General features: G+C 54.1%; 2 protein-coding genes across 3 annotated transcripts in view; both read right to left on the bottom strand.

Annotated features, from left to right (window-relative positions):
- Positions 1-624: 624 nt before the first annotated feature.
- On the bottom strand, positions 625-12,673 carry SHKBP1 (SH3KBP1 binding protein 1). 2 transcript variants are annotated; one of them, XM_055412128.2, is made up of 18 exons: positions 12,538-12,673; positions 12,253-12,306; positions 12,091-12,136; positions 11,911-11,984; positions 11,568-11,626; positions 11,259-11,339; positions 10,126-10,287; positions 9,956-10,046; positions 9,669-9,859; positions 8,708-8,823; positions 7,638-7,725; positions 7,392-7,508; positions 4,878-5,048; positions 3,590-3,745; positions 3,087-3,183; positions 1,832-2,010; positions 1,133-1,244; positions 625-1,031 (listed from the first exon to the last, which is right to left on the bottom strand). In XM_055412128.2, exons 1-18 carry the CDS (start codon positions 12,621-12,623, stop codon positions 800-802), a joined length of 2,112 nt encoding a protein of 703 aa, XP_055268103.2. In that variant the 5' UTR covers positions 12,624-12,673; the 3' UTR covers positions 625-799. The 2 variants fall into 2 exon arrangements, with proteins under 2 accessions (XP_055268103.2, XP_055268102.2); XM_055412127.2 differs by having other exon boundaries at positions 1,133-1,247.
- A 381-nt stretch (positions 12,674-13,054) lies between these two features.
- The window catches only part of SPTBN4 (spectrin beta, non-erythrocytic 4), an 80,763-nt gene continuing 68,279 nt past the window's right edge, over positions 13,055-25,538 (bottom strand). Inside the window, exons 30-39 of the mRNA XM_055412129.2 lie at positions 24,857-25,101; positions 21,181-21,319; positions 21,002-21,086; positions 20,451-20,647; positions 19,253-19,878; positions 18,108-18,177; positions 17,164-17,456; positions 15,828-16,001; positions 15,631-15,673; positions 13,055-14,064 (exon numbers count right to left, since the gene is read on the bottom strand). Of these exons, the coding sequence (XP_055268104.2) occupies positions 13,906-14,064; positions 15,631-15,673; positions 15,828-16,001; positions 17,164-17,456; positions 18,108-18,177; positions 19,253-19,878; positions 20,451-20,647; positions 21,002-21,086; positions 21,181-21,319; positions 24,857-25,101 (2,031 nt within the window). The 3' untranslated portion in view covers positions 13,055-13,905. The remainder of the gene's footprint in view (positions 14,065-15,630; positions 15,674-15,827; positions 16,002-17,163; positions 17,457-18,107; positions 18,178-19,252; positions 19,879-20,450; positions 20,648-21,001; positions 21,087-21,180; positions 21,320-24,856; positions 25,102-25,538) is intronic.

Consider the following 25,538-nt stretch of genomic DNA (forward strand, 5'->3'; position numbering starts at 1 on the left):
AGATCAAACCAGTCAATCTTAAAGGAAATCAACCCTGAATACTCATTGGAAGAACTGATGCTGAAGCTGAAACTCCAATACTTTGGCCACTTGATGTGAACAGCCAACTCATTGGAAAAGACTCTGATGCTGCTGGGAAAGATTGAAGGCAGAAGGAGAAGAGGGTGACAGAGGATGAGATGGTTGGACGGCATCACCGATTCAATGGACATGAGCTTAGGCAAACTCTGGGAGATGGTGAGGGACAGGGAAGCCTGGCGGAAGCCTGGCGAGCTGCAGTCCATGGGATCACGAAGAGCTGGACACGACTTGGAGACTGAACAATAGCAGAGACAAAAAGTTGCTAAGGAGCTGTGTGGAGTCATCTTGGCACAGAGCAGGGAAAACCTGACTGAGAATGATCTCAGAGAGGAACAGAGTCAAAGGATGGAAAGACATTCCGGATGAGTATTTGAGCCCTGGATCCAGCCATGCCTGAAGCCAGAGTGTAAACCAATCTCCCTTCTTCACTTAAACCGAGAGAGAGATGTCCCTGAATCTACAGCCAGGGACCTGGTGGGGTACTGCATCTCTCTCACCCCTTCCCTAGGGGTCCCCAAACCCTCTAAGAATGTAACCAAAGCATTGGCAGTGAGAACTTTATTAAGGAAGGGTGACTTTGGCTCCAGACAAGGGAGATGGTGGGGGGTCTCATAACATTAGGAGGACCTGGCCCTCAACCCAGGGCTCTGACAGGAAGCGAGGGAGGCACCCGAGTCCCCCAGGACCTGCATATCCCAAGGCACCATGGCAGCTGCGTTCAGAAGGAAGTTTCATTGAGCTTCATCTTGGGGGGTGCGAGGGGAGCTCCGAGACCCGAGGAGGGCCGGGGGGCTGGTGTTGGTGGCCGCCGGGGCTCCGGTCCGCTCCGCACCAGTTCTTGGCAGCGTTCCACAAAGCTGCCTCCCCCGCGGCGCCGCGCCTCCGCCTGTGGGGGGCTTGGGCTCCCCCGACGGCTGGATAGGGAGGTGTTGCTGAAGGCTGAGTGGAGACTAAGGGGGTGATAAGGGTCAATGAAGAGCGTCAGGGTGGAGCTGGGTCCCCTCCCCTAAGGCCACCATGTTCTGCTCTCTCCCCCATTGGTCATGCCTACCTGGTGAGAGAGGTCCGGGGTGAAGGGCTGGGGAGAGAGCCTCTGGAGGAAGCCAGCGGGGCCAGGTCACACTGCTCCAGCTGTTCCATCAGCTCTTCCTCTGTCAGGCCCCCTGCTGGGGAGCAAGGAAGCAGGGTCAGGGGCAAGACAGGGGTCATAGGCCAAGGGACAAAGGTCATGTGCAAAGACTGAGGTGGGGATAGGAAAAAAGATGCAGAGGTCAAGGAACAAGGGTCAGAAGCTAAGAGAGGTTAGAAAGCAAGGGCAAGGGGGCTTCCCTGGTGGCTCAGTGATAAAGAATCCTCCTGCTAATGCAGGAGACACAGTTTCAATCCCTGATCCGGGAAGATCCCACATGCCACAGAGCAACTAAGCCCCTGCAGCACAACTATTCACAGCTGAAACCAGGACACCCTAGAGCCTGCGCTCTGCAACAGAGAGAAGCCACCGCGATGAGAAGCCCGAGCACCGCAACTAGAGAGCAGCCCCTGCTCATCGAAACTAGAGAAATCCTGCTCGAAGCAGCACAGACCCAGCACTGCCAAAACTAACCAACTAAATAAAATTATATCTTAAAAGCAAGGGTAAGGAGGCGTTGAAGGTAGGGAAAGGGGTCAGACGGTCAGGGCTTGGGGAGGGCAGTCATGGCGAAGGAGGTTGTGGAGAGGGGTTCAGGGTGAGTCTGTGTGGTGGGAGTACCAGGGGCCTGGCCGAGGCCGTCCATGGCGGTGGTCAGGTCCCACATGGCCAGGCTTCCGTTGGCCTGGCCGGTGAGCAGGTAGCGCCGGGGCCGGGAGCCCAGCCTCCGGGAGCCCTCACACTCCAGCACCGTGAAGGCGGTGGTGGCTGAGCCGTCCACGGAGCGCACGGAGCACACCCTGAAGGGGGAGGGTGCAGGGGTTACCTTGGTCCCAGCAGAGCCTGGCCTGCCCCCTCTTCTCAACCTTGTACCCTTCCCAGGCCTCAGTCCCCACCATTATGACTTCCCTTCCTGCCTCTCCGATGAGCACCCCAGCTTCTCCGTCACTCCCAGATCTGGGGTTCCAGCCCTGCGGGTCCAGTGGCCTCATGGACGTCCCCAGCCCTGCACACCCATCATGAGGCCTAAATGGGACTCTCCCGCAGACCCGCTGCCCTCCCTGTTCCTGATCCAGGAGAACGGTGCTGCTTCACTTCCTGGTACCCTTCATTTCCCAGCATTAGCCACGGTCGGTCCACTCAGCCTCCTGCCTCTCTCCCTTGGCCCCTTTCCCCCTCCCCATCTGGCCCTGGTCAAGCCCTGCCCTCTGCGGCCAGCCATCTGCCCCAGCCTCCTCCCTGGGCTCTTGGCCTCCACTCTTCCAATCTCCAGTTTGTCCCCCTGAGCGCAGCCTTGGCTCCCAGAACACGCAGGACAGTCTTGGCTCTTCCATACGATTGGCAAGGCTCTGCCCCGCTGCAGCCTCAATGCTCACCTCCAGTTCTGTGCTCCAGCCCCAGAGACCACGAGCACATCTCCGGTTACCCTCTTTGGCCATTCCAGCCTTGGCACATGCTGCCCATTCAGCCAGGCACACCTGTCCCCTCCCTCCTTTCTTCTCTTTGCTCCTATTTATCCAAGGTCTTTGTTCAGGGGCCCATCTTCAAGAGACCCCTGTTCCCAGGCTGGCGCAAGCAGAGTCTCTGGGTTTCCATGGTTTCCCATCCTTCCCCCATTCCAGCCCTCACCACCCCCGGCCCCCATCCAGGCCACAACTACATAGGTACCTGGGGTTGTTCCAGCTTCACTCCCATTCACACCTGTCACACCTTTGATAGCCTCCAAGCCCCACACCTAGGGCCAAGCTTGCGCTCCTTCCCAGCCTCAGCTCCTGCTGTGGCCCCTTGGCTGAGATGTCCTTCTGTCCCCTGTGACCTGGCTGGCATCCTGCTTTCTGCTCTGACCACCCTCCCTGTTTGATGGGATGGTCCTCACCGCTGACCAGTGGATGAAAGACGCACGAACAGCTGGCTGGCACTTGGCACTACCTTCTGAATGAACACTTGCTGGTCATCTCGCTCGCCGTAGGGGCCTGGGCCAGGTAGAGGGGGGTATCAGGGCCAGTTGGGGTCTCTGGGACCTCCAGACCCTAAGACCCTGCCCCTTTCCCCACAGTTGAATCTCCCAACCCAGTACTAGGTCTCCATCCCCAGGATGCTGGAGCTGGGCAAGGTCAGAGAAGGTTGGGAGTCAGCAATAGTCAGTGGAGTTCAGGCACACTAGGGGGAGCATCCTGGGTTGACAGGGATCAGTGGGGGTAAAAGAATCCAAGTGGGGCAGCTGGGAGTAAGTGGTGGTCAAAAGGGGCCAGGTGGTGGTTGGTAGAGGTCAACTCCATCAGTTGGGTGGGTCAAGAGAGGTCTCCAGGGGTGAGAAAAGGAGGCGGGTGGAGGCCACGTAGGGTCTGTGGGGGTGGGGCGCCAGGGGCTAGGAGGCACCAATGTCATTGCCAGCACTGCAGCCGCCATGCCCGTCAGCCGACTCCAACGCCAGGATCTTGAAGGAAGCGAGCGGGGTGGAGCCGGGCTGGGTGGAAATCATGCCACGGAAGCGAGTCACGGACCATGTCCGCACGTGGTTGCTGTCGGCACAAACTGGAGAGCCAGAGGGCAGCAGCTGGTCAGGCCCGGAGGGGGAATGGCCACTGCCCGACCTTCCTGAGCCCCGAGATGACCTCCTTTCCTTTCCAAGGTGTCAGGATTCCGGCCCCTCTGAATTCTTCCCTTTCTTCATCTTCTCTTCCCCAGAATTCTGAAGAGTTACCAATCCTGTTGGCTCTGCCTCCAAGTCATTCCAGAGGCTGATCTCCCTGCCCACTAACCCCAACCGGCCCCCACCCCGGTCCTGTCCGCCTCATCTTCTGCCTGGACCATCGCAACAGCCTCCTCCCTGGCCTTTCTGCCCCCCGGTCTGTGTCCAATCAGAGGGACCCTGTGAACACCTGCATCAGGTCACAGCCCTCCTCTGCTGGGAGCCCTCCTGTGGTGGCATCTCACTCAGGCTTAAGGACCAAGTCTTTTCCAGGGGTTACAAGGTCCCCCTGACCTACCCCATCTCCTCCCGCCCTCTTCCTCGCCTACTCTACTCTAGGCTTCCTTAGGTATGTCAATCATCCTCCTGTCTGAGAGCCTTTGCAGTGCCTGTTCCCTCTGCCGGGAATGCTTGTCCCCACTGATCTGTGCTGCTCATTTCTGTTCAAAGTGCCTTCATCAGGAACCACGCACTCTCATGACCCTGGTGCTCTCTAGTCTCTCACACAGCCTTGTTTTTATTTGTGGCCCCCATCATTGTCAGATAGTGATTTGTATTTGCATTGATTTATCATCTGCTGCCCCAACTAGGGGACTTCCCTGGTGGTTTAGAGGGTAAAGCGTCTGCCTGCAATGCAGGAGACCGGGGTTCGATCCCTGGGTTGGGAAGATCCCCTGGAGAAGGAAATGGCAATCCACTCCAGTACTCTTGCCTGTCAGCTCCACAGGGTAGGGACTTGGCTTGTCTTGCTTATCACAGTATCTCATGTCTGGCAATGGTGAAAATGATGAATTCTCCCCTCTCGTGGCAATTCACTCTCCCACAGAATGCTCCCCTTCATGAAATTTTCTGGAGGCCACTCCCCACACCATGTCCCTCCCCAGTGGAGACCCTCATCTGCCTGGCCTCATGCTCCCAGCAGAGCCATCCCTCTTGCAGTGAGAAAGATGTCCGGGGCAGCTGGGTGAGACTCACCCGAGATGAGGTGCTTCTCCGAGAGCATGATCTTTGTGACGGGGCTGCGGTGCACAGTGAAGGTCTGGAAGAGCTGAGGTCCCGAGCCCACCGTCTCGGGGTGCTGCACGATGACCCGCACGCCCCCTGAGCTGGTGCCGTAGGCGATCTCAATCCAGTTTCCACTGTCGCCTGGTGAGGAGCCGGGCAGGAAGAGAGGGACGGGGTCACAGACAGACAGCAACTGGGGCAGAGAGAAAGAGTCAGCAAGGAACAGACATGGAGTCAGAAAGTAAAAGGGAGGGGAGAGAACAAGGCAGCACGACAAGGGAAACAGAAGAGACGGATGGAGCGGACAGAGAGCCAGACATGGAAGTGAAGACACAGAGGCAGAGCTGGGGGGCGCGGGAGACAGAGAAAGAGGCAGAAAAGCAGAAACAGGGAGGGTTACAGAGACAGAGGCCGTCAGAGAGAAAGATGGAATGTGAGAAAAACAGAGAAACATGGAAAGGGACATACAGACAGACAGACAGCAGTGAGCATTCCCTGGCAATCCAGTGGTTAGGACTCAGCACTTTCACTACCGTGGCCAGGGTTCCATGCTTGGTCAGGGAACTAAGATCCTACAAGCTGCATCGTGGGGCAAAAAGAAAAAAAAAGACAGCAAGACAAGAAAATGCAACCCAGTGTGCCTGAGGGACTCCTCCCCCAGCGCCAACTTTCCACAGGGGAAAAGGTATGTTGTAATGTCACAAACTTAATGGACCATCTTAAGGAATGTGGGTAAAAGGTGGTTTTAATATTTTGTGCAGGAGTTAAAAGCAATGAATTCAGGTGATGTGCAGCAACACGGACGGACATTTAATTTAAGGCAGGGTAAGTGAAGTGAAAATCGCTCAGTTGGGTCCGACTGTTTGCGACCCCATGGACTATAAAGTCCATGGAATTCTCCAGGCCTGAATACTGGAGTGGGTTGCCTTTCCCTTGTCTAGGGGATCTTCCCAATCCAGGGATCAAACCCAGGTCTCCTGCATTGCAGGCGGATTCTTTACCAGCTGAGCCACAAGGGAAGCTAAGGCAGGATGGATCAAAGTAAAATATATAAACTGAGATTATATAGTCAATACTGTTTATGCAAATTCAAAAACATGTCCATAATACACATTTTTTAAGGGCACATACGAATGAAAAGATAAATGTTAAACATGCATGACAGAATAGTGGCATGTCGTGAGGAGGAGAAAAGGAGTAGGTCAATGAAATAAGAAAAGGGCCCTTGGGAATTCCCTGGCAGTCCAGTGGTTGGGGCTCCGCATGCTCACTGCCAAGGACCTGGGTCTGATCCCTGGTGGGGAATTAAGATCCTACAAGTTGTGAGGCATGGCCAAAAATAAATAAAGTTTAAAAAGAAAGAAAGGGGATTTATGTGATGACAGGCTGTGAAGTTAAATGTATTATTAGTTTACTCCTGCTAGAAAAAATGTTACCTCTACCTCACACCGCACATCAAAGTTAATCTGAAATGGAACAGAGACCTATGTGTAAAAGCGAAATATGGAAAGCTGCTAGAAGAAAATATAGGAAAAAAATCTTTGCAACCTGCGGGTAGGGAAAGACATCTTAAGCTCCAGAAAGCACTAAGCATAAAATAAAATTAATTATTATGCAAAGCAGAAAAAATCAGACCCAAAAAGCCACATATTGTATGATTACCTTTACAGGAAACATCTAGAACAGGCAAATCCATAGAGACAGAAAGCGGGTTAGAGGTGCCCAGGGGCAGTCAGGAGGGAGGATGGGTGTGACTGCTGATGAGCGCGGGGTTTCTCTGTCAGTGCTGAAAACGTTCTGGAATTAGATAGTGGTGATGGTGGCACAACTTTGTCAATCTGCTAAAAATCACTGAACTGTGGACTTTATGGGATAGAGATTATATCTCAGTAAAAACAAATAAAAAATGAATCTATTTCTCTGCATTTGTGATCAAGAAAACAAAACACAAAAACCGTTCCAAGTGAGAGAACTCAGCTTCACCCCGTGAAAGACACACATCCTCTTTTTGTTTTTATTTCGGATTTTTTTTTGATGGGGGGGGGAGTACAGTTTGGCCACACCCTGAGGCTAATGGGATTTTAGTTCCCTGACCAGGACTCGAACCCAGACCCTCCGCAGTGAGAGCAAGGAGTCCTAACAACTGGACGGCTAGGGAATTCCCAAGTCACACATCCTCTTTGTTTTAGTAGCATGCAAGCATCATGCCCTAATCACAGAGATGGGAAAGAAACACAAAGAAGAACTACAAGAGGTCAACTTTGCCCGTGGTGGAGAAGCCTGCCATGGCTAGCACCTAGCACAGCGCTTACACACAAGTGGTGCTCAGTGACTGTGGAGTGACTGAATGAGTTGAATCTGTCTCCCTCTCAACACGTCCCACTGGCCCATGCTACGCAAGCGTCAAGCAGTGGGGAGACTGCCGTGGGCTGGGGCTGGGGCTGGCTGCTCGTGGCAGAGGGGCAAGGCTGAGCCACAGCTTACTGGTCTTGGGGGTGAGGTAGACGCTCAGGGCTGTGACCCCGTCCTCCGCTGGGTCCCGGTAGAGCTCGCTGACCAGGAGGTCGTTGTCCTTCATGCGCAGGGGGAATTTCTGCACATCTGGGGGCGGCGGGGGGTGGGGGTGGCACGGAGGATAAGCGGGTCGGTTCAAGGTAGCCCAGCCTTTCCCCTCCTCCCCCACCTCCGAGGGGAGGCTCTCGGATAGCTGGGGTACTGGCTGCTGCTCACCCACATAGTAGATGGAGCCGTTGTTGCAGCCCAGGAGGAGGAAGGAGCCTGCAGCGTCGTAACTGGTGATGGGTTGCACCTCCTGGACCTGGGGGCGGGGAGGGCTGTGGCCAGGGTGACCCTCCCTGCAGCGCCCCTCCCGGCAGGACTTCGCCTCTCTGCTCCAGCACCACCCACCAGGCAGGGTTTCTAAGCTCACTCCTCCCCAGCCTCGCCTGGTCCAGGTCTGCATCGCTGACGTCTGTCTCTGAACGACTCTTGCTGGGCGCTATCTCTTAGCCTCTCCTTGACTTTGTACTTCTGACATCCCAACATTTCTATTTTTTTTTTTTTTTTGGTCAGGCCGTGCAGCTTGCAGGATCGTAGTTCCCCAACCAGGGATTGAACTTGCACCGCAGCACTGAAAGCGCACGGTCCTAACCACTGGACCGCCAGGGAATTCCCTGACATTTCTTTTTGTGTTTGGTTGTTTTCTCTTCTGTTTATTATCCCTGACATTTCTTTATTCATCCCCATCTATCTCTCTGTGGTCCACCCTCTTTCTCACTCTCTCTCTTGCCTCTGACTTCCTGTTTCTATTTATTTCTCTCCATTTGTTTCTTTCTCTCTCCTTTCTTTGCTTGTCCATCTCTCTCACCCAAACTTACACTTTAGAAAACAACGCTGTAGGTGTATTTATACATTGGACACACACACACACATATTCTACATGCTGGACAGAGCTTGGGGTGAGTGCAAAGAGAATGACAGACGTTTGCACATATGTCTTGGTTTCAGCCTCCTACACCATCTCCCCTTACCTGCTTGGCCACCCCAGTGCCTGGAGATCCCTCTCTTCCTTTCCAAACCTACTCATCCTTCATGTCAGCTCAGCAGCCTCTCTTCCAGGAAGGCCTCCCAGATCCTCATTATGCCTTTATCATACCCCACCTCATCCTGACACTGCATCTGGCCCACTACTAGATTCTTTGGTTCTTTCCTGGTCAGGTGGGCCAGAAAGGAACTCCTCCTTGGGTCTGACTGGTCTGGACACCTGGGAAAGAGGCGGCCAGGTTGGCCAGCTCCCTGACCTGCCAGTGCTTGGTGACAGCATTCCACACGCCGATACGCCCTGTGTGGCTTGTGGCGATAAGCTGGTTCCCAACGAAGAACAAGGCTTCCACAGGCACCCCCAGGTGGAAGACTCCTGCAGAGGGTGAGAAGGGCTCAGCCAGGACCCCCTCTCACAGCGGGAGAAGTGGGGTGGCAGGGAGAACTCTGAGGGCTAGAGGATTCAATTCAGTCATAGAGTCTTTACAGACTAGAGGATTCCAGCAGGAATTACAGAGGATTAGGATGGGCTGGATTCCTGCTGGGGTATGGGACTCTAACGGGGTGTGGAATTCAGTTGAGATTTTCAACGAAGGCAAAAAACCCTATGGGTAGCAGAGGAGTCTCACGAGGATTAAGATTGGTCAGGGAACAGATTAGTCTAAGGAGTCAGATTTCTTCTAATGGGAACAGATTCTAACAGGTTTGGGGATTCTACTGGCATGGAGAATTCAACCAAAGCAAAGAGATCTAACAGGGCGGTAAATTCTGACAGAGGAGAGAACTGTATGTGGGTGGATTTTTCTACCAGACCAAGGAATGCTAATGGGATACAGAATTTCAAAGGGCTGGCACACTGTAACAACACAAAGTCTTACAGGTATGAGGATTGTGTATTGTGTAGGGTGGCTGTTTTAACAAGCCACAGGTTGGAGCAGAATTATAAAGGGTGAAAGGGTTCTAGAAAAAGCCTGGGGCCACACCTATCTCAGAAAGAAAGTGAAAGTGTTAGTCGCTCAGTTGTGCCTGACTCTTTGGGATCCCATGGACTGCAGCCCGCCAGGCTCCTCTGTTCATGAAATTCTCCAGGCAAGAATACTGGAGTGGGTTGCCCTTCCCATCTCTGAGGGATCTTCCCAACCCAAGGATCGAATCTGGGTCTCCTGCATTGCAGGCAGACTCTTTACGGCTGAGCCACCAGGGACAGGCTCCCTCTCTTACCTATCTCAGAGCCACCGCCTTCTGGCTGCAGAGCCCACAGCAGGATCTCACTGCCTGTGGCTACTGCCACCATTTTGTCATGCTCTCCCAAGGCCCCACCAAGCACCCGGGCTGTGAGTGCCAGGCGCTCAATGGGCCAGTCCAGGCGGGGACTGGAGAACACCAGCTGCCAGCCAGAGGCTTCCTTCAGCCTGGAGGGTTGGGGGACATCATCAACCTTCACCCTGAGCATCCCCTACCTGCATCAACAGGGCTCAAGGCCTCCCCCCACCACCCTCCCTGAGTACCTGTAGCAAACAAGAAACTGGGTATAGGCCACGGCAATCCAATTATGGTGTCCACACACCAGGCGCACCATCCCTGGCTCCTCGGGTAGCCCTTAGGGGGAAAGGCAGGGATCAGGGCAGGGTCACAGGGCCCACTGGCTACCCCGATCTCCCATGAGACAGAAATGTACCCGACGGGGAGGGAGGGGATTTCTCATCCAGCATTCGGCCCAGCAGCCCTGCATTGCCCAGGTTGGGGGGCATCGTGTTGCTCCGTCGGACAGGGGCTGGGCGACCCCCTGCTTGCTGGGGCCCCACCAGGCTGTGCCGGTTCCGCCGCTTCACCGGGAACACTATGGCAAAAAGAAGGGGCAGAGCAACAATCATTGTAATAACTGTAAAAACTGTCACAGAGCAAACACTTAAAATGTGCCAGATACTGATTTTCCCACACAGGTAGCATTGTCAGAGAAAAGATTTTTGGTGGTGCAGGGACCTGGCATTAAGTGACACTGAATCACACAGTGAGCTGCTCCCTTATCAGTTCCTTTGAGCCCATCACAAAGAATCAGTTTGGGGCTGCGATGATAATGATACCCCTTCAATATTTGTTAATCTTTCCTTTTAAGAAATGGAAACCTGTTCCCTTGGCAGGCAACAGCATCTACCCAGAGTTTAATTACACTGTTATGTTTAAGGGTTATTTCATGTCCACTTATTTATGGCATAAAAGGCAGTGATATAAAGCTTCTATTTAAAATAATAATACAAAAATATAGGATCAAACGAAGAGAACAGTAGGTCTTCATATTTGGCAAACTTCATGAAGGTGATAGGTATTGACTGAAGTTAGGGAAATAAAGTCATAAATTGAACTCCCCAACTCTGTTCCTTCTACCAATCAGCAAAGCATAGTAGACTACAGTTCCCAATAACCACTGGGGCATATTTTCCATGACCAGCGGGCTGACTGCTCCATGGGGATTACAGTCAATAACTCTCCTTTAATATTTCTCCCCTCCATGCAAAGGACACCAGTTTTCCCTAAGACTCTCTACAAGGAAATCAAAACTGGACTACAACTTCCATCAGGCTCCAAGGCAAGCGTGAGCCTCAAGGGGACTAGACTGGCCCATTGCCTCATTGGAAATGCAGTTTCCCACTTCCTTTCCAAGCATTAGTCAAAGCATCTGATCTAGAACTACAACTCCCATAGTGTCTCAGGGACCACAGCTGAGGCATGCAAGGGCTGCAGCCTTATGGGAAATGTAGTCTTTAATTCCCCACTCGCCATTCCCACCCTGTATGCCTTAGGAGTTCCCACCTGGTGGAGGCAGGTAACCAGTAAAGAGGACGTTTCCACAAGAAGATCGATCCAACTCTTCAAGAAGCTGTAGACGACGAACTGAGGCAGAAGGACTCACAGGCTGGGACTTGGAGAAGGCTGAGGCAGAGCCTTTCCCCCTCCCCCAGCTCCTTCTCCATAGAATACCACCACTCCCCAGAGACCCAGGACCACTAAATGCAGTGCTCTGAGCTCTAACCCCACCTTCTTTCAGAAGCGAGGAGAAAAAGGGAGTATCATTAGAGAGCTGGTTTTCTATGAGGATGCTAAGGGGGTGGGGCCACTTACCCAGAGGAGTCAGCCCATAGAACTGGGCTTCATGGAGGAGACTGGAACCGTGGACACCCCTGGGTAGTAGAATTGACTAGGTGTCAGGGTCTGGGGAGTGGGAGTGGGCAGAGAATTCTGAGGACCAAGTTTTTGAAACTGCACAGAGAATCTCAAGAGGTAGCAAATATTGATGGTATCAAGATTCTAAAGAAGAAATGATCTGGGTGGTGAAAATGTGTGTGTGTGTGTGTGTGTGTTGGGGAGGGATATTCTAAAGAACTTAAGTGAACATTCTGAGGGGAAGAAGAGACTTCTCAAGGGGTAAAGACTTGGGGGACTCCCCATTATCTTCCACGCCCACCTAGGGTCCAACTCTTTGGTGCGCAGGAAGTTGAGTATGGGAGCGAAGACGGTGGGGTCCCTGTCGATGAAGATCTGCGGGGAAGGGAGGCAGAGAATAGATGGGGCAAAGAGCGGGGCTGAGTGGGGCTTCTGTCCCTCCTCCTACCAGCAGCCCCGTTTCAGCTCTCGCTCTACTCACGGCTCCGGTCTCATCTTTCAGTGTCGAGATGCGTCCGCTCAGAAGACTGCAGGGAGGGGACGCAGAGCAGGTGTCACGGGCCGGAGTGTGTGTGACGGGGAGATGAGGTCTCCCCATACCCAACCCTCCCGTCCCCCACGCTAAACTCGCTTCCCCAATCACCTGGAGAAGAAGGAGTCTGGGATCCAGGTGAGAGTCTGGCGAGAGGTACTGAATCTGTGAGGGGACGGTGAGCGGACGCGAGATGATGGAGGATGAAGAATGCAGCCCCCAATCTCAGGACGGGGTAAGTTTCCCTCCCTCCCCCAGCACCCATCCAGGCTCCCGCGCCTCCAGCAGGGGGCGGAGCAATCCTTGATGGACAGAATTCCCCCCACGGGAGAGGCGGGTACTCCCAGCCCGGTCCCCGGCCCCGAGAGTAATGACTCAAGAAACTCTTACACTCACCTCTTGCCTCCCACATTCAAATGAATCACCTCTCCGGGAGGCCCCCGACCTGGGACCCCGTCGACTGCAGGGGCGGCGGCCGCCATAGCCCCCGGGCTAGCCGGCCGGCCTGCACCCGCTTCCGGGTGTGCATCCCGTCCCCGCCCCCACCGCGTCCTCATTGGGCTGCAGACTCCCAGAGCAGCTGGCGATTGGGCAAAACGCTCGCCCATCGCGGTTCATTTCTCCGCCTCCTTAAAGGGTCCCGCCTTTCCTGTCCTGGACGGGGCGGACCGAGCGGTTCCTTTGGGGAAGTTTAGTTACCACAGATAGCAGAACGTTCTTCATCCCTCTGGGGTTCCCAATTTAGGAGTGGCATCTAGGTGCTTAATCGGGAACACGAGTTTAGACCTCGAAACTAGTCCACACCAAGAGGGACATCTAAATGTCCTCCGTAAGACAGTTTCTTCCTGTCGCTCCACCCAATCCTCCTGGGCGCAGCCCATGAAACGCGAAGAAACCAGCATAGACCGTCAAAGCCAAAAGATTTATTATAGGTACATAGAGTGTGCGCCTGCCACACCTCTCCTCACCCCTGGACCCCAAGCGGCTTCTCCAGGTGGCCATGGGGGCTGCCCACAACCCAGTTCCCCCACTCCCCAGGGAGGTGCTCCAACCAGAAGCATGCAGGGGGGAGGGCTTCCCCTCGCCCCTCCCCTCACGATGTCGCATTTACAACTGGAGGGGGGAGGAGAGAGGAAGACAGTTTTGAGCTTTGACGCCCCTCCCATTAAAAGCCTTCGCGGATGCGGGGCGGGGGAGGAGGAGGTCGACGTTTTGCAAAAATAAACTAAGGAATTACCGCATGGCTCTGAGACAGCGGAGTGCGGAGGCTAGGGCCCCTTTCACGCCTCCTTCCCAGACAGAGATCAAGGCAGCATTGGAAGTGAGGTAAAGGCGGGGAGGGGGCGTCCCCTCCCCACCCCCTAGCACCCTGGATGGTCCAGGGGACCTCACCAGCGCCCCCATGCCCGTCCCTAGGGCGGAGGGGGGGACGGGAATTATCGCCCCTACCACCCCAGCTTCGTGGGGCAGGGGGCTTGGCTCAGCTGGCCCCTTACCCGCCCCCGCCCCCCAAGCTCAGTTATTGCATAAAAATAATAGAGCCCCAGCACCTGGGGTGGGGGTGGCGAGCGGGAAGGGGCCGAGATATGGCTATAGGGGCAGCAATCTCCCCACCACTTCTTGGGGTGCAGGAGAAGTCCGCTCCTTTCCAGTGCCGTTCATGGCGCATCCTCAGTGTTGGTGGGACTAGGGGCTCCCGCCCCTGCGGAAGAGAAAGTGTCTTTGTGCCCACGGTGCAGGGAGGAGGGTCGAGAAGGCGTGAAGTCACTTCCGGCGCCCGCTGGCCCTGCGCTCCCCTGCCTCCCGCTTGGGGTTGCCCTCGTCTGTGGACGACGTGGTGGGCTGTGTCTGGCCCCAGCGGGCGATCTCGACGTGCTCCCCAACCGAGGCGGCCACAGCCTCCAGCCAGCCGTTCATCTCCTCCTGAAGAGAGAAATAGGGCACATAGTCTATATTTGGAAGAGAGGAGACTGAATAATAGATGAGTCTGGAATCTGACTGCCCACTCTGAACCTCAGCTTCCTCATCTATTAAACGGGGTAATAATAAAAATAACAACAACGATGACGATGATGTAAATAGTTGCTTAGTGCTTATTTTGTGCCTAGCTCTTCCTTAGTGGCTCAGACCGTAAAGAATCCCTCTGCAATGCAGGAGACCTGGGTTCGATCCCTTGGGTTGGAAAGATCCCCTGGAGAAGGGAATGGCAACCCACTCCAATATTCTTGCCTGGAGAATTTCATGGGCTGGCAGCCTGGCAGGGGACAGTCAGCCTATGGGGTCACAAATGAGTCGGATACGACTGAGTGACTAACACACACACACTTCTAAGCACTTCTGTGGATCAACTCACTTAATCCAATGCAATTGGATTATATCTAACTCCCACTATAGAGATAAACAACAAGAAGCAATAAAATCAGCAGACACTGTAATTTTCCCAGCTTAGTAAGTATTCTACTTGTATCAACTTATTTAATTCTCACAATAACCCTATGACGGAAAACTATTTTTAATTCCATTTTAAAGATAAGTAAAAGAGAATAAAGGCCTACTTCATAGCCTCTTGGGAAGATGAATGGGTAGCAAGTGCTACTATTTTCAACATCTCTTCAAACCACCTCTGTGCCTGCTCCTCCTCCCCTTTCCTTTCCCCTTAGCTCCAGTCCCAAGGTCCACTCACATTCCTCTCTCACCTACCTCCTCGACCCCTCCCCACAGGCCTGTCCTGGTCCAGCCTTGTGCTCTCCCGCCTAGGTCCCTGCCCTGGCCACCTCCTGTGCTTCACTCCTCCATTCTTGCCCTCTCCAATCTAGCCTGCACCCCGGGAGCCAAAGGGATCTTTCTTATGCAGCACTGTAACCTTCCCTTGCTCAAAACTCTGCCACGGCTTCCTCATGCCCTTAGAATTGTCTTTTTGTTTGTTGTTCTGTTTTTGCTGTGCTGCACAGCTTGTGGGATCTTAGTTCCCTGACCAGGGGTTGAACCCCAGCCCTCAGCAGTGAAAGCAGAGTTCTAACCACTTGACTGCCAGGGAAGTACCTCCCTAGTGTACTTAGAATAAATGCCAGCCTCCTCTGAATGACCCACAGTGTCCTTAGAGATCCAGCCTCAGGGAACCTTTCTAAGAACTTTCTTCCTTGAACTGTCCTTCAGCACAGTTAACCCTTTGCAATTCTGTATCTCTGTTTCCTTGCACTTGCAGTTCATCTTTTTTTTTTAAAAAAAGCTAATGCCCTCCTAACTTTTCAGTCTCATCTCAGAAGCCAAGGCAAGGAGGTTGGACTTTATCCTGGGGCCTCCAGGCAGCCCTTCTGATCCTCCAACTCCCACAGTTAGGCTAGGAACTTCTGAACTCTCGTTGCCATGGGCTTGCCCATTCAGCCCAGGTAACTCTGGCTTGCACTTTCCCTCTTCACAGCCCCATCACTCAGGGCCAGGAGCCAGCCAGCCAGCCAGGTGGTAGGGAGAGAAATGAACGGATCTCACCTCATCTTTAGCCTGGAGCAAAAACTCGCTGCCATCCTGGGTCCTGTGGGAGAGGACACAAGACTTGGGGGCTCCAGGACCAGGGGCCCAGTCCACCCATCCACCCATCCACCGACTGTCCTCCAGGGGAGCAGGGTATTGTTGGGAGTGGGAAGCTGGGTCTGGGACCCTCCCGCCCGCCCATTGAGGGGGCTCACTGGAGCTTGAAGACATGCTTCTTTTTCTTGTAGTCACTAGCCACCTCGCTGGTGGCCTTGTGCAGGCTGAGCAGTGGCTCCCCGCCGTGTGTGCCCCCAGATGCCGGGCCCTTGGCGTCCTTGTAGAAACCCAGCTCCCCTTTGCTGAGCACGCAGTACAGGCTCACCCATGACCTGGGGTGATGAGATCGGGCTCAAGGCCGAGTCGAAGCACTCTGCCTGAGTATTCTTCATTGATACCCTTCGGGGGCTGAATATACCTGAGCATTCCTCCCTCTGGGCCTTTGCCCTAGTTGAGCCACACGCCAGGAATACTCTTCCTTATGGCAGTTGTGGAGCTGAGAGAAGTGTCTCAGTCTCTGGGAACCAAGCCTTTGCCCAGACTGGCCCCTGCTGGAACTGCTCTTCCTTATCCCCTCCCACACTGAAATTCCTGAAGGCAACACCTAAGCTGTCTCTTCCACAAGCCTTTACTTGGGCATGTTCCTTGCTACTCCTCCACCCCTGCTCGCCCTCATCCCCGAATCCCATGAAGGGCTGATCTACTGGCCTATGTCTGAAAAGAGGAATTCTTATCTCCCCATTCAACCAAAGCCCCAACCAGGGAGGAAGTCTCCCACAAGCAAAATACCCGCAAGGTGCCCCTTGGTCTCAGCACAAGGAGGAAAGGCTAATTCCAGACCCCACAAACAAAACCTCAATCTGTTCCGCCCCACTCATTCTGGGGCTTGCTCAACTCTTCCCTTTTGGGCTCCACCCCTCCCTAGATTCTGACTCCCAGTTGGACAAAAAAGGGTTGGACAATCCTGAGCTGGACTCCCAAGAGTAGACACATCATTGTCAGGCCCCTCATCCGGAAGGAAACCTATATGAGGTGTCCCCCACTCCTCAGTTTCGGATCAGTCCCTTATCAGGCCCTTCTGCAATCTGAAACTGAAATAAATGAACCCACCCTACTCATTGGCTGAAGGACCTCTTCAGGCCCCACCTCACAGATCTTGAGAACCCTCTAGACTAGACCCCACATCTAGTTTGTTGTTAGCTCTAGTTTACTCCTGGGTTGGTTGATCTGAGACTTGAGTAGCAATAACGCCTTCTTCAGGTCCCGTCCCATCTAAGCTCCGCCGGCTTACCCATTGGACACGCTAACCTTAAGCCCCGCTTCTCCGCTTCATTGCTTGCCTCTTTGAAGTTGAGGCCCCCTTCTCAGGCCCCGCCTACCCCATCACGGGTTGGGAGCCCTAGAGTTTGGCCCCACCCCTCTCCAGGTCCACCTATTCACTCATTGGACACTGAGCTTGGGACCCGCCTTCCAAAACCCCGCCCACACGCTCACCGGTTGGACGACTTGCGGTTAGCGTCGAGCTCGCGCTTGCGCAGCAGGAAGCCCTCGTGCTGCACTGTATGAGTGGGCGGTGGTGGAGGCGCGGGGGCGGAGCCGCCCTGGGCCGGGGCGGAGCGCGAGCGCCGGCTTCCCCCGCCCTCACCACCCTCTCTGGGCCGCGGCCGCCGTCTCGGCTTGGGCCGGTCCCGAGCCCGCGGCCGGTCCGGCCGAGGTGTCCGCTCGGGCGGCTCAAGCCCGTTGGGCAGGCGGCCGGGGGGAAGTTCGCGAGGCTGAGGCAGCGAAGGCTGTGTGAAGGGAGGGGGAAGAGGGGTGCTGTCCATAGTGGGGCGTGGGGGGCCATCTGTCTGGGGGAACTCACGGGCCTGGGGGGTCCCATTTGTCTGCAGGGCCATCTGTCTTGGAGGCGAGTCTGGGAGGACCTCAGGGTTGGAGTCCCAATGCTTAAGGGCTCCCCGGATCTTGGGAGTGGGCCTGTCAGGACTCTGATGTTTGGAATCCCTCTAGATCTCGGGGGTAAGGGGTCTGGTCCTATGGAGGTGGGGATACGGGCAGGTGGGTGTCCCATCTATCTGTAGGAGGAGGAATCTGGGGCTTTCTCTGTTTGTGTATAGTTGTCAGTAAGAAATATTGAGACCCTTGCTATGCTTAGAGGAAAGGGTCTAGGACAAATGTGGGAAGTCTGGAATCTGTGTGTGTGTGTGTGTGTGTGTGTGTGTGTGTGTGTGTGTAGGGCGGTAGAAATCTCTTAGGTCGGTGGCCTCATCTTTCTAAGGGAGAAAATTTCAGATTGTGGTAGGTGTCTCAGGGCTGCTGTCCATCCCAAGAGTCTGCACAGTTCAGATAGCGGGCAGGGCTAGGCTCCTGTGTTTCTGGAATCTTAATTTCTGCTCTGAGAGGGGCCCCCATACCCCCACCCATGCAGAGGCTCAACTTACCCCAACAGGGAGCCCTGGGCCTGCCTCTTTCTCCTGCAGTTGCTCCACAATGTCAGCCAGGGTGGCCTTCCTAGGGGCAGGGGTGCAGAAAGATTCACTGGGACTGGGATGCCTTCTCCCAGAGACCAGCCTAACTGGCTGGAGGAGCCTCCACATCTTAGCCTGAGAGGCCAGGTCCCGGTCCACTTCCGCAGCTGCCTGTCTCGGCTGTCTGCCTTACACACCACGGGTGCTCAGCACTATGTCTGCGAAGTGGACGATGGAACCTCTCTGTCCTCTTGAGTTTTAAGCAACACAAAGACCAAAATGCAAACCGGTGCCTTCAAGCCTTTGAACACACCGTTGCCTTTTTCCACCCATCCTCTAAGCTTTCAGGCTCCCTGGATTTGCCCCCTCCCAGCCCCTGATCACTCTGCGTCATACTCTCCAGTGACAAGTCTGTTTCTTCCACTGGACTGTGAGCCACATGAAAGCAGGGCTGAGCTGGTTGGGTCATTGTTCTCCCGAGCACATACCACACACAGAGTGGGCGCTCGGCCAGTGTTCGTGAAATTTAAATTTAAAAGGGGTCTGGAAATCACTGTCACTGAAACGTCTTTGACCAAAGGGCTCTTTCTGGGGACACGGCAGATTGAAGTGATCTACATGACACATTCTCATTAATTCTGGATTCGGAAAGGTCTGGGTTCCAGTCCTGTTTCACCCAAACTGAGTGAATTTGCTCTCTCTGAGCCTCAGTTGCTCCGTCCATAAAATGTGTGATTACAGCCCCCAGTTTATACGGTGGAGATGGTGATGAAGGATCTTAACTCTAATCAGAGAGGTGATGGTTCCACCCTTAGCCCAGTGGAGAAACTGAGATGCAGAGAGGATGAAATCCTTGCTCAGGGTCACCCAGGGGATTTGATGCAGGGGTCAGGACCCGGTACCTGACAACTTGCACCTGAAGTAAGCCACTGCCTCTGTGGGTTATTGAGCACGACTCCTACTCTCTTTCAGCCTTTTTCAGTTCACATCCTTGTACAATGGGTACCATGAATGTATCTAGGGAGCTAGGCAATACTGAGCCTGGAAACCCTCGCCTCTGGGCCTGCGCGACTCCAGGAACTCTCCTTGTCCCCCTTCCTTCACTCCCTAGGCCTCACCCCTTGGCCAGGTCTCCTCTGGTGGGCATCTCCTGTTCGCTGGACTCCTGCCGCTCCAACCGCCGCTCCCGCCGCTCCCGCCGCCTCTCCATCTGCTCGTAGCGGCCCAGGGTAAGGCTGTGTGCCACCTCGTGCTCCGTTGACTCATGCCGCTCTGGCCGCCGCCTCCGCGCAGCCTCCTCGGGTTGATCGGCCGATTCCTGCCGCTCTGGCCGCCGCCTCCTGGGCAGCTCCTCTGCGCGATCAGCTGAGTCCTGCCGCTCGGGCCGCGGCCGGACCTGCTCCGCTGCGACTACCGCAGGGGCCCCGGGGGTCTCAGCGGCGTCCTCTGGTGCCGCCGGCTGGGCCGTAGGCTCCACCCTCCCCGGGACCTCGGGCAGCCGGTCGATGCGCGGCTGGAGGCGCTCCGGCTTGAGCTCCTGCCGCACATACCCCACCCGGGTCCGCACCTCGGCCGAGAGCGTGTCCGAGGCCCGGCGGGCCAGGGGCTCCAAGCCCCTCTCATAGCCCCCTGGCCGCAGCAGGGGCGCGGCCTTGGCCGCCAGTTCCGTAGGGTCTCCAAAGAACTTGCGCCCCAGGAGGGGGGTGGGCGGCTGCTTGCTCTGTTCTGCCTTGAGTTTCTCAATCTGGGGACAGAGGGGCCAGGCTCCAGTGGAGGGGCAGGGTGGAGTTGGGGGCTGGGAAGGTGACTCTGGGTCGTCTGCCTCACCGCCCAGTTTATTGGTTCTTATCAGTGAAAAAGCAGGGTTGGCCAGAAGCTTAATTCCTATTTTCTCCAGCAAACACCTAGCACTCATTTAATAACTGGTTAAATCATCACTTTCTGTAGGTGCCTTTCTGCTCCCACCCATTGCTTCCTTCCTTCAGGATTCTGAGACATTTTATTACAATGATCTCATCATTCTTCAAGTATCAGATCAGACTCCTCCCAGGCCAGGACAAGTGCTTCTGGGCTCTCACCTTCCCCTGTGCTTCCCCCATCCTAGCCCTGGACTGTCACTGGTGACAGGTGACAGTCTGTCCCCTCTCCCTTCAAAGCTCCCCTCACCCGCAGGACTGGAAACACAGTGATGGTCTGTCTCAGCCCTCGTTCAACACAGTGTGGAGGCTGTGTATTGGCCCGTGTGTTTGTCTCATATAGAGAGATGGATGTGGGGCCGTAGGGGGTGGGGTCTGGGGCAGGAAATGGGGTGCTGACCGTGGTCAGGCGCCGCAGAGAGCTGAACCTTTCTTCCCAGGCTGCGGCCGCTTTGCGGAAGGCCTCGTGTCGCCGGATAAGCTGTTCCACTTCGTCCACACTGCTGCCCAGCTCCCGGCTCTGCAGAAGCGGCTCCTGGGCTGTCAGCCAGGCATCGGCCACCACTGCCTCCTGGGCAAACTGGTGCACTTCCAACACTGAAGAGAGACATTCAGGGGAAGTGTGCTGGGGGCACCCCGGGGCCCTACCTGGGGGCTGTTTTCTCTGGCCTTCCACACCCCCTCTGGCTTCCTCCATTCCAGCCCTGGCCACTTTGGGCTTTGCAGGAATGTGAAGGGCTGGGCTATTTCTGAGGACACCAGCTTCTCCCCTAGGTGTTGGGAGTCAGTGCCAGGGCAGCCCCCTTGTCCACTCGCCCAGGCCTTCATGTTTGCTGCTGGGGACCCGTGGGATATGCAGGCATGACTTTGTCACCCTCTGGGCATTTCCTGACATGCTGGAGCGTGACGTCCTTGTGCCCTTGAGCCCCGTGTGTCTGGGCCCACACTCACTCTGCTGCAGCCACTCCCAGTGGCGGTCCCACTTATCCGACACTTCCTCCTTCCTGGTCCCCAGCTTGTCCAGCTGCGCCTGGATCTGGGAGTGGCAGGTGGTTGGGAGAGGCATCAGGGCTGGCCGCCCACCCTGATGGGCACAGAGGACAAAGGGGAACCCCCAGCCCCCCTCCCACCTCGTCAGCCATGGCACTCTTGTTGAGCAGCAGAGTGCGCCCCAGCTCCTGGCAGGCTGTCAGCTCTGGCATCCGTGCCTCCAGTTCGGTCTTCAGGCCTTGGTGGTAGTTCATGAGCACCTCCACCGATGACACGTCCCTACAGTGGGTGGCGGGTAGGGATCTGAGCCACGGGCCACCTCCCTCAACCCACCCCACATACACTTCTTGTGATGAGCCCAGATCCCTCAGGCTGGCGCTCCCCCTGTCCACCTCCGACAACCAGGTTCTGAGGGGCCAACCTTCTTCACTGATTGAATGATTCCGACTTCTCCGAGAGTGCTAAAATGTCCCACTTTGGTGATTCTGAGAATTTCAAGATCCAGTTTTTCTAATCCTCTAAAGCTATCCTTCTGAAGCTTCCACTAACCTGTGATTCTAAGTCTGTGCTGTCCCAGAGGGTAACCACTAGACATGTGGCAGTCAAGCACTTGAAATGTGGCTACTCTGGTTTGAGATGTGTTCAAGGGTCAAGCAGACACCATACTTTGAAGATTTAGTATAAAAAAGAAGGAAAAATAACTCAATAATTTTAATATTCACTTTATGCTGAAGTAATCATATTTGGAGTATCCTTGGTTAAGTAAAGGGCTTCCCAGGTGGCGCTAGTGGTAAAGAATCTGCCTGTTGATGCAGGAAACTTAAGAAACATCGGCGATCCCTGGGTTGGGAAGATTCCCTGGAGGAGGGCATGGCAACCCACTCCAGTATTCTTGCCTGGAGAATCCCACGGACAGAGGAGGCTGGCAGGCTACAGTCCATAGGATCGCAGAGTCGGACATGACTGAAGCAACTTAGCATGCACACACACACACGAATGGGTTAAATAAAATGAATTACTAAAATGAATTTTCACTTGCTTCTTTTTACTTCTTCTAACGTGGTTACAAGAAAATCTTAAATTATATATGTGGCTCACATTTGTGGCCTGTGTTGTATAATTATTGGACAGTGCCATTCTAAACTGTGATATGGCCAAAACAAATTCCAAATTTCTGAAGGTTCCATCAGTCAACAAGTATAGCCCTATAAGACTTAATAGGGACCTCCCTGGCAGCCCAGTGGTTAAGATTCCACACTCTTACTGCTGAGGAACTGTGTTCAATACCTGGTTAGGGAACTAGGATCCCAGAAGCCATGCAGTGTGACCAAAAAAAAAAAAAAGATTTAATGTTGAATATGTTCAAATTTATTTCTGATCATCCACATTGTAACAATTCCTACCTAAGACTTAGTATGCCTAGAACAGTCTCCCTGATTCTCCCCTGTCTCCCGAACATACCCTCCCCGAAATTCTGCACCTCAATAAATTCACCCATCATTCATCTATAACTCCTCTTTTCCCCCTCAGCTCCGGAACCTAATCCATCAGTTAAGACTGGACATTTATAACTTTAAAACATACTCTGTGAAATGGGCTTCCCTGATGGTCCAGTGGTGAAGAATCCGCCTGTCAGTGCAGGGGACACAGGTTCGATCCTCAGTCCAGGAAGATCTCACATGCCTTGGGGCAAATAAGCCTGTGTGCCACAACTACTGAGCCAGAGTTCTAGAGCCCATGAGCCGCAGCTACTGAACCATGTGCCTAGAGCTCGTGCTCTGCAATGAGAGAAGCCACTGCAATGAGAAGCCTGCACGCTGCAGCTAGAGAGTAGCCCCTGCTCGCCACAGCTAGAGAAAGCCTGCAGTAACGAAGACCCAGTGCAGCCATAAATAAATTTTAAAAAAATCTTTAAAAATGTTTAAAAATATACTCTGTGAAATGATATGAAATCTGGTATTTGTTTTAAAATAGCAGCTTAGGGTGGAGGGGGCAGAGGGGAGTCCATAGATGAAGATGGGCCGGGTATTCACTGTACACACGTGGGTTCTCCCTGTTACTGCTACTTCAGTGCAGAGTTGAAATTTCTCATAATAAATTTTTTAAAAATTTCTTCCTAAAATTGATCACTTCTTCCCATTTCTTCAGCCACCACCCTGGGTCAAACCAATGTCACCTCGTGCCCTGGATGATGGCAGGAGCCTCCTGAGCAGCCTGCCTGCTTCTGCCCTGGCTCTCCACACTCTTATTTTCCACAAGCACCTGGATTGATTTTTCTCAAATATACATCATATCACATCACCCCCTCCTCCTGCTCTAAACTCTCTGGTGGCTCCCATTTCACTCTAAAAAAAGGCAAACTCCTCACCACGCCCAGCACTCAGTCATGTCTGACTCTTTGAGGCCCCATGGACTGCAGCCTGCCAGGCTCCTCTGCCCACAGAATTTTCCAGGCCAGAATACTGGAATGGGGTGCCATCTCCTACTCCAGGGATCTTCCTGACCCAAGGATCCAGCCCATGTCTCCTGCATCTCTTGCACTGGTAGGTGGATTCTTTAACACTAACGCCATATGGGAAGCCCCCACCATGCTATTGTCCCTCTAACCTCATTTCCTACCACTTTCCACTCTCTCACTCTGTCCAGGACAATGATCATCTGCTTTTCCACAAACATATCTAACCACAACCTACCTCAGGGCCTTTGCACTTGCTGATCCTTTCACGTGGAAGACCTTTCCCCCAAAACTTTACCCAACTCACCATCACTGTACTCAGGTCCCCTTACTTTGCTTTATTTTTCTTTTATTACTATCTGGAGTAATATTAAGTGTTTGTTTATTGACTGATCTGTTGCCTGATTCCTCCCTCAGACTGTAAGCTGCACCGGTCAGGGGCTTGACCTTGCACGCATACAGTGCATTCATGCGTGTGTACTAAGTTGCTTCCGTCATGTCTTGACTCTGTGACCCTATGGACTGTAGCCCACCTGGCTCCTCTGTCCATGGGATGCTCTGAGCAAGAATATTGGAGTGGGTTGCCATGCCTTCCTCCAGGGGATCTTCCTAGCCCAGGGATCAAACTTACATCTCTGACGTCTCCAGAATTGGCAGGCGGGTTCTTTTACCACTAGCACCATCTGGGAAGCCCTCTGGCATACAGTAGGCATCAATAAATATTTGCTGAGTAAATGAATGCAGACTCAAGTGCTCACAGTCACAGAAACAATGCTATGTATCCACTCCTCTCCATGTCCTTGTTTTCCTGGACACACTGCTGGACTACATTTCTCAGAGTCCCTAGCAGACAGGTTTGGACCACTGAGCCAAAGGGATGCGAGTGCAGGTTTAGTTTCTAAAACCTCCGGTTGTATCCTCAGCTCTCTTTTCCTCATCTGTAGCTGGATGAAGAAGGCCCAGCAACTCATGTCAGGGTTGATGACAGAAGGACACTGCTTCCCAACCACTGTGGGAGAGGCTTCTGGCACATACTCACATCAAGCCATGATGTGAGCAGTCAGTCAGTGCCTACTAGGTCAAGCCCCATATACACCTCCCCATCCCTATCCTGGCTTTAATCCATCCCTTGCTGCAACACCCCTACAGAGGCAGAGGATGCCCTGTGCTCTGAGCTCGATGCCAGGCGTGACAAGGGGTCTTCACACACGAGGAGTCTGTAGAACAATGCATGGCAGGCAGTGGAGCCACGCAGGTATTGGCTACGGTGATTTTTTTTTTTTTATGGGAAGGGGACTTTAGAGGGGCTGAGGGTGGCTGCCCGGAGGCAGGGAGGAAACCCGAGGTGGGAAGAGGGGCACCTGGGCTTGTCAGCTGCCCCAATCTGGCCAGCGATGCCATCCATCCAGGAGAGCAGGTCTCGGGCCTGGCTGTGGAATCGCAGGGCGTCGGCCGTGGAGCTCACGTGCAGGCGGGCATCCTCGCAGGCTGTCAGCAGCTCCTTCCAGCCTTGCAGCACCTCCTGCTCCCGGCTGGCGATGGCCTCCGCATGCTCACCTGCGTACACCGTCCGCAGCTGGGCTGCCCCCTCCTGCAGCTGCCGTACCTGAGGGGGACACGGGGTCAAGCACCAGCCCTCCATGGGGATCCAGGCTCCACCCTCTCCCCCACCCCCTATCTGCGGACTGGGTGCAGAGCCTGAAGAAGTAAGGAGCCTGTACCCTTGAGATTTCAGTGGGATCCATTCCTAGCCACGGCCCGCTTTCTTTTTGACCTTCGCACTCTCTAACTTCTTTTCGACCCACTACCGTATTTCTCTCACGTCTGCTGCCTAATGTTTCCGTGACTGGGCTGCGTTCTGACTTCTTTTACACCTACCGTCAGGTTTCCTTCAGTCCACTGTCTGATTTCTAGTCTGAGAGCTCTATTTCTATTGGATCTGCCACCTCGCTTTTCCAGGCCCACCTCTGTCTCGTTTCAGACCCATGCGATTTCTTTCAGGAAACCCTTCCTCACCCTGACATCTATTAGACGCACTGTCCA

This window comes from Moschus berezovskii, chromosome 22 (assembly GCF_049115385.1).
Source record: "Moschus berezovskii isolate FMDL1 chromosome 22, NW_MosBer_1.0, whole genome shotgun sequence".
Taxonomy (NCBI): Eukaryota; Metazoa; Chordata; class Mammalia; order Artiodactyla; family Moschidae; genus Moschus; species Moschus berezovskii.

Excerpts from the sequence above, each read along its gene's own strand:
- SHKBP1 (XM_055412127.2), bottom strand. The coding sequence starts at position 12,623 with ATGGCGGCCGCCGCCCCTGCAGTCGACGGGGTCCCAGGTCGGGGGCCT. Across the intron at positions 3,184-3,589 it reads CAGTGCTGGCAATGACATTG|GCCCCTACGGCGAGCGAGAT; the intron begins GTGCCTCCTAGC and ends TACCTGGCCCAG. Across the intron at positions 1,248-1,831 it reads CGGCCTCGGCCAGGCCCCTG|CAGGGGGCCTGACAGAGGAA; the intron begins GTACTCCCACCA and ends CTTGCTCCCCAG.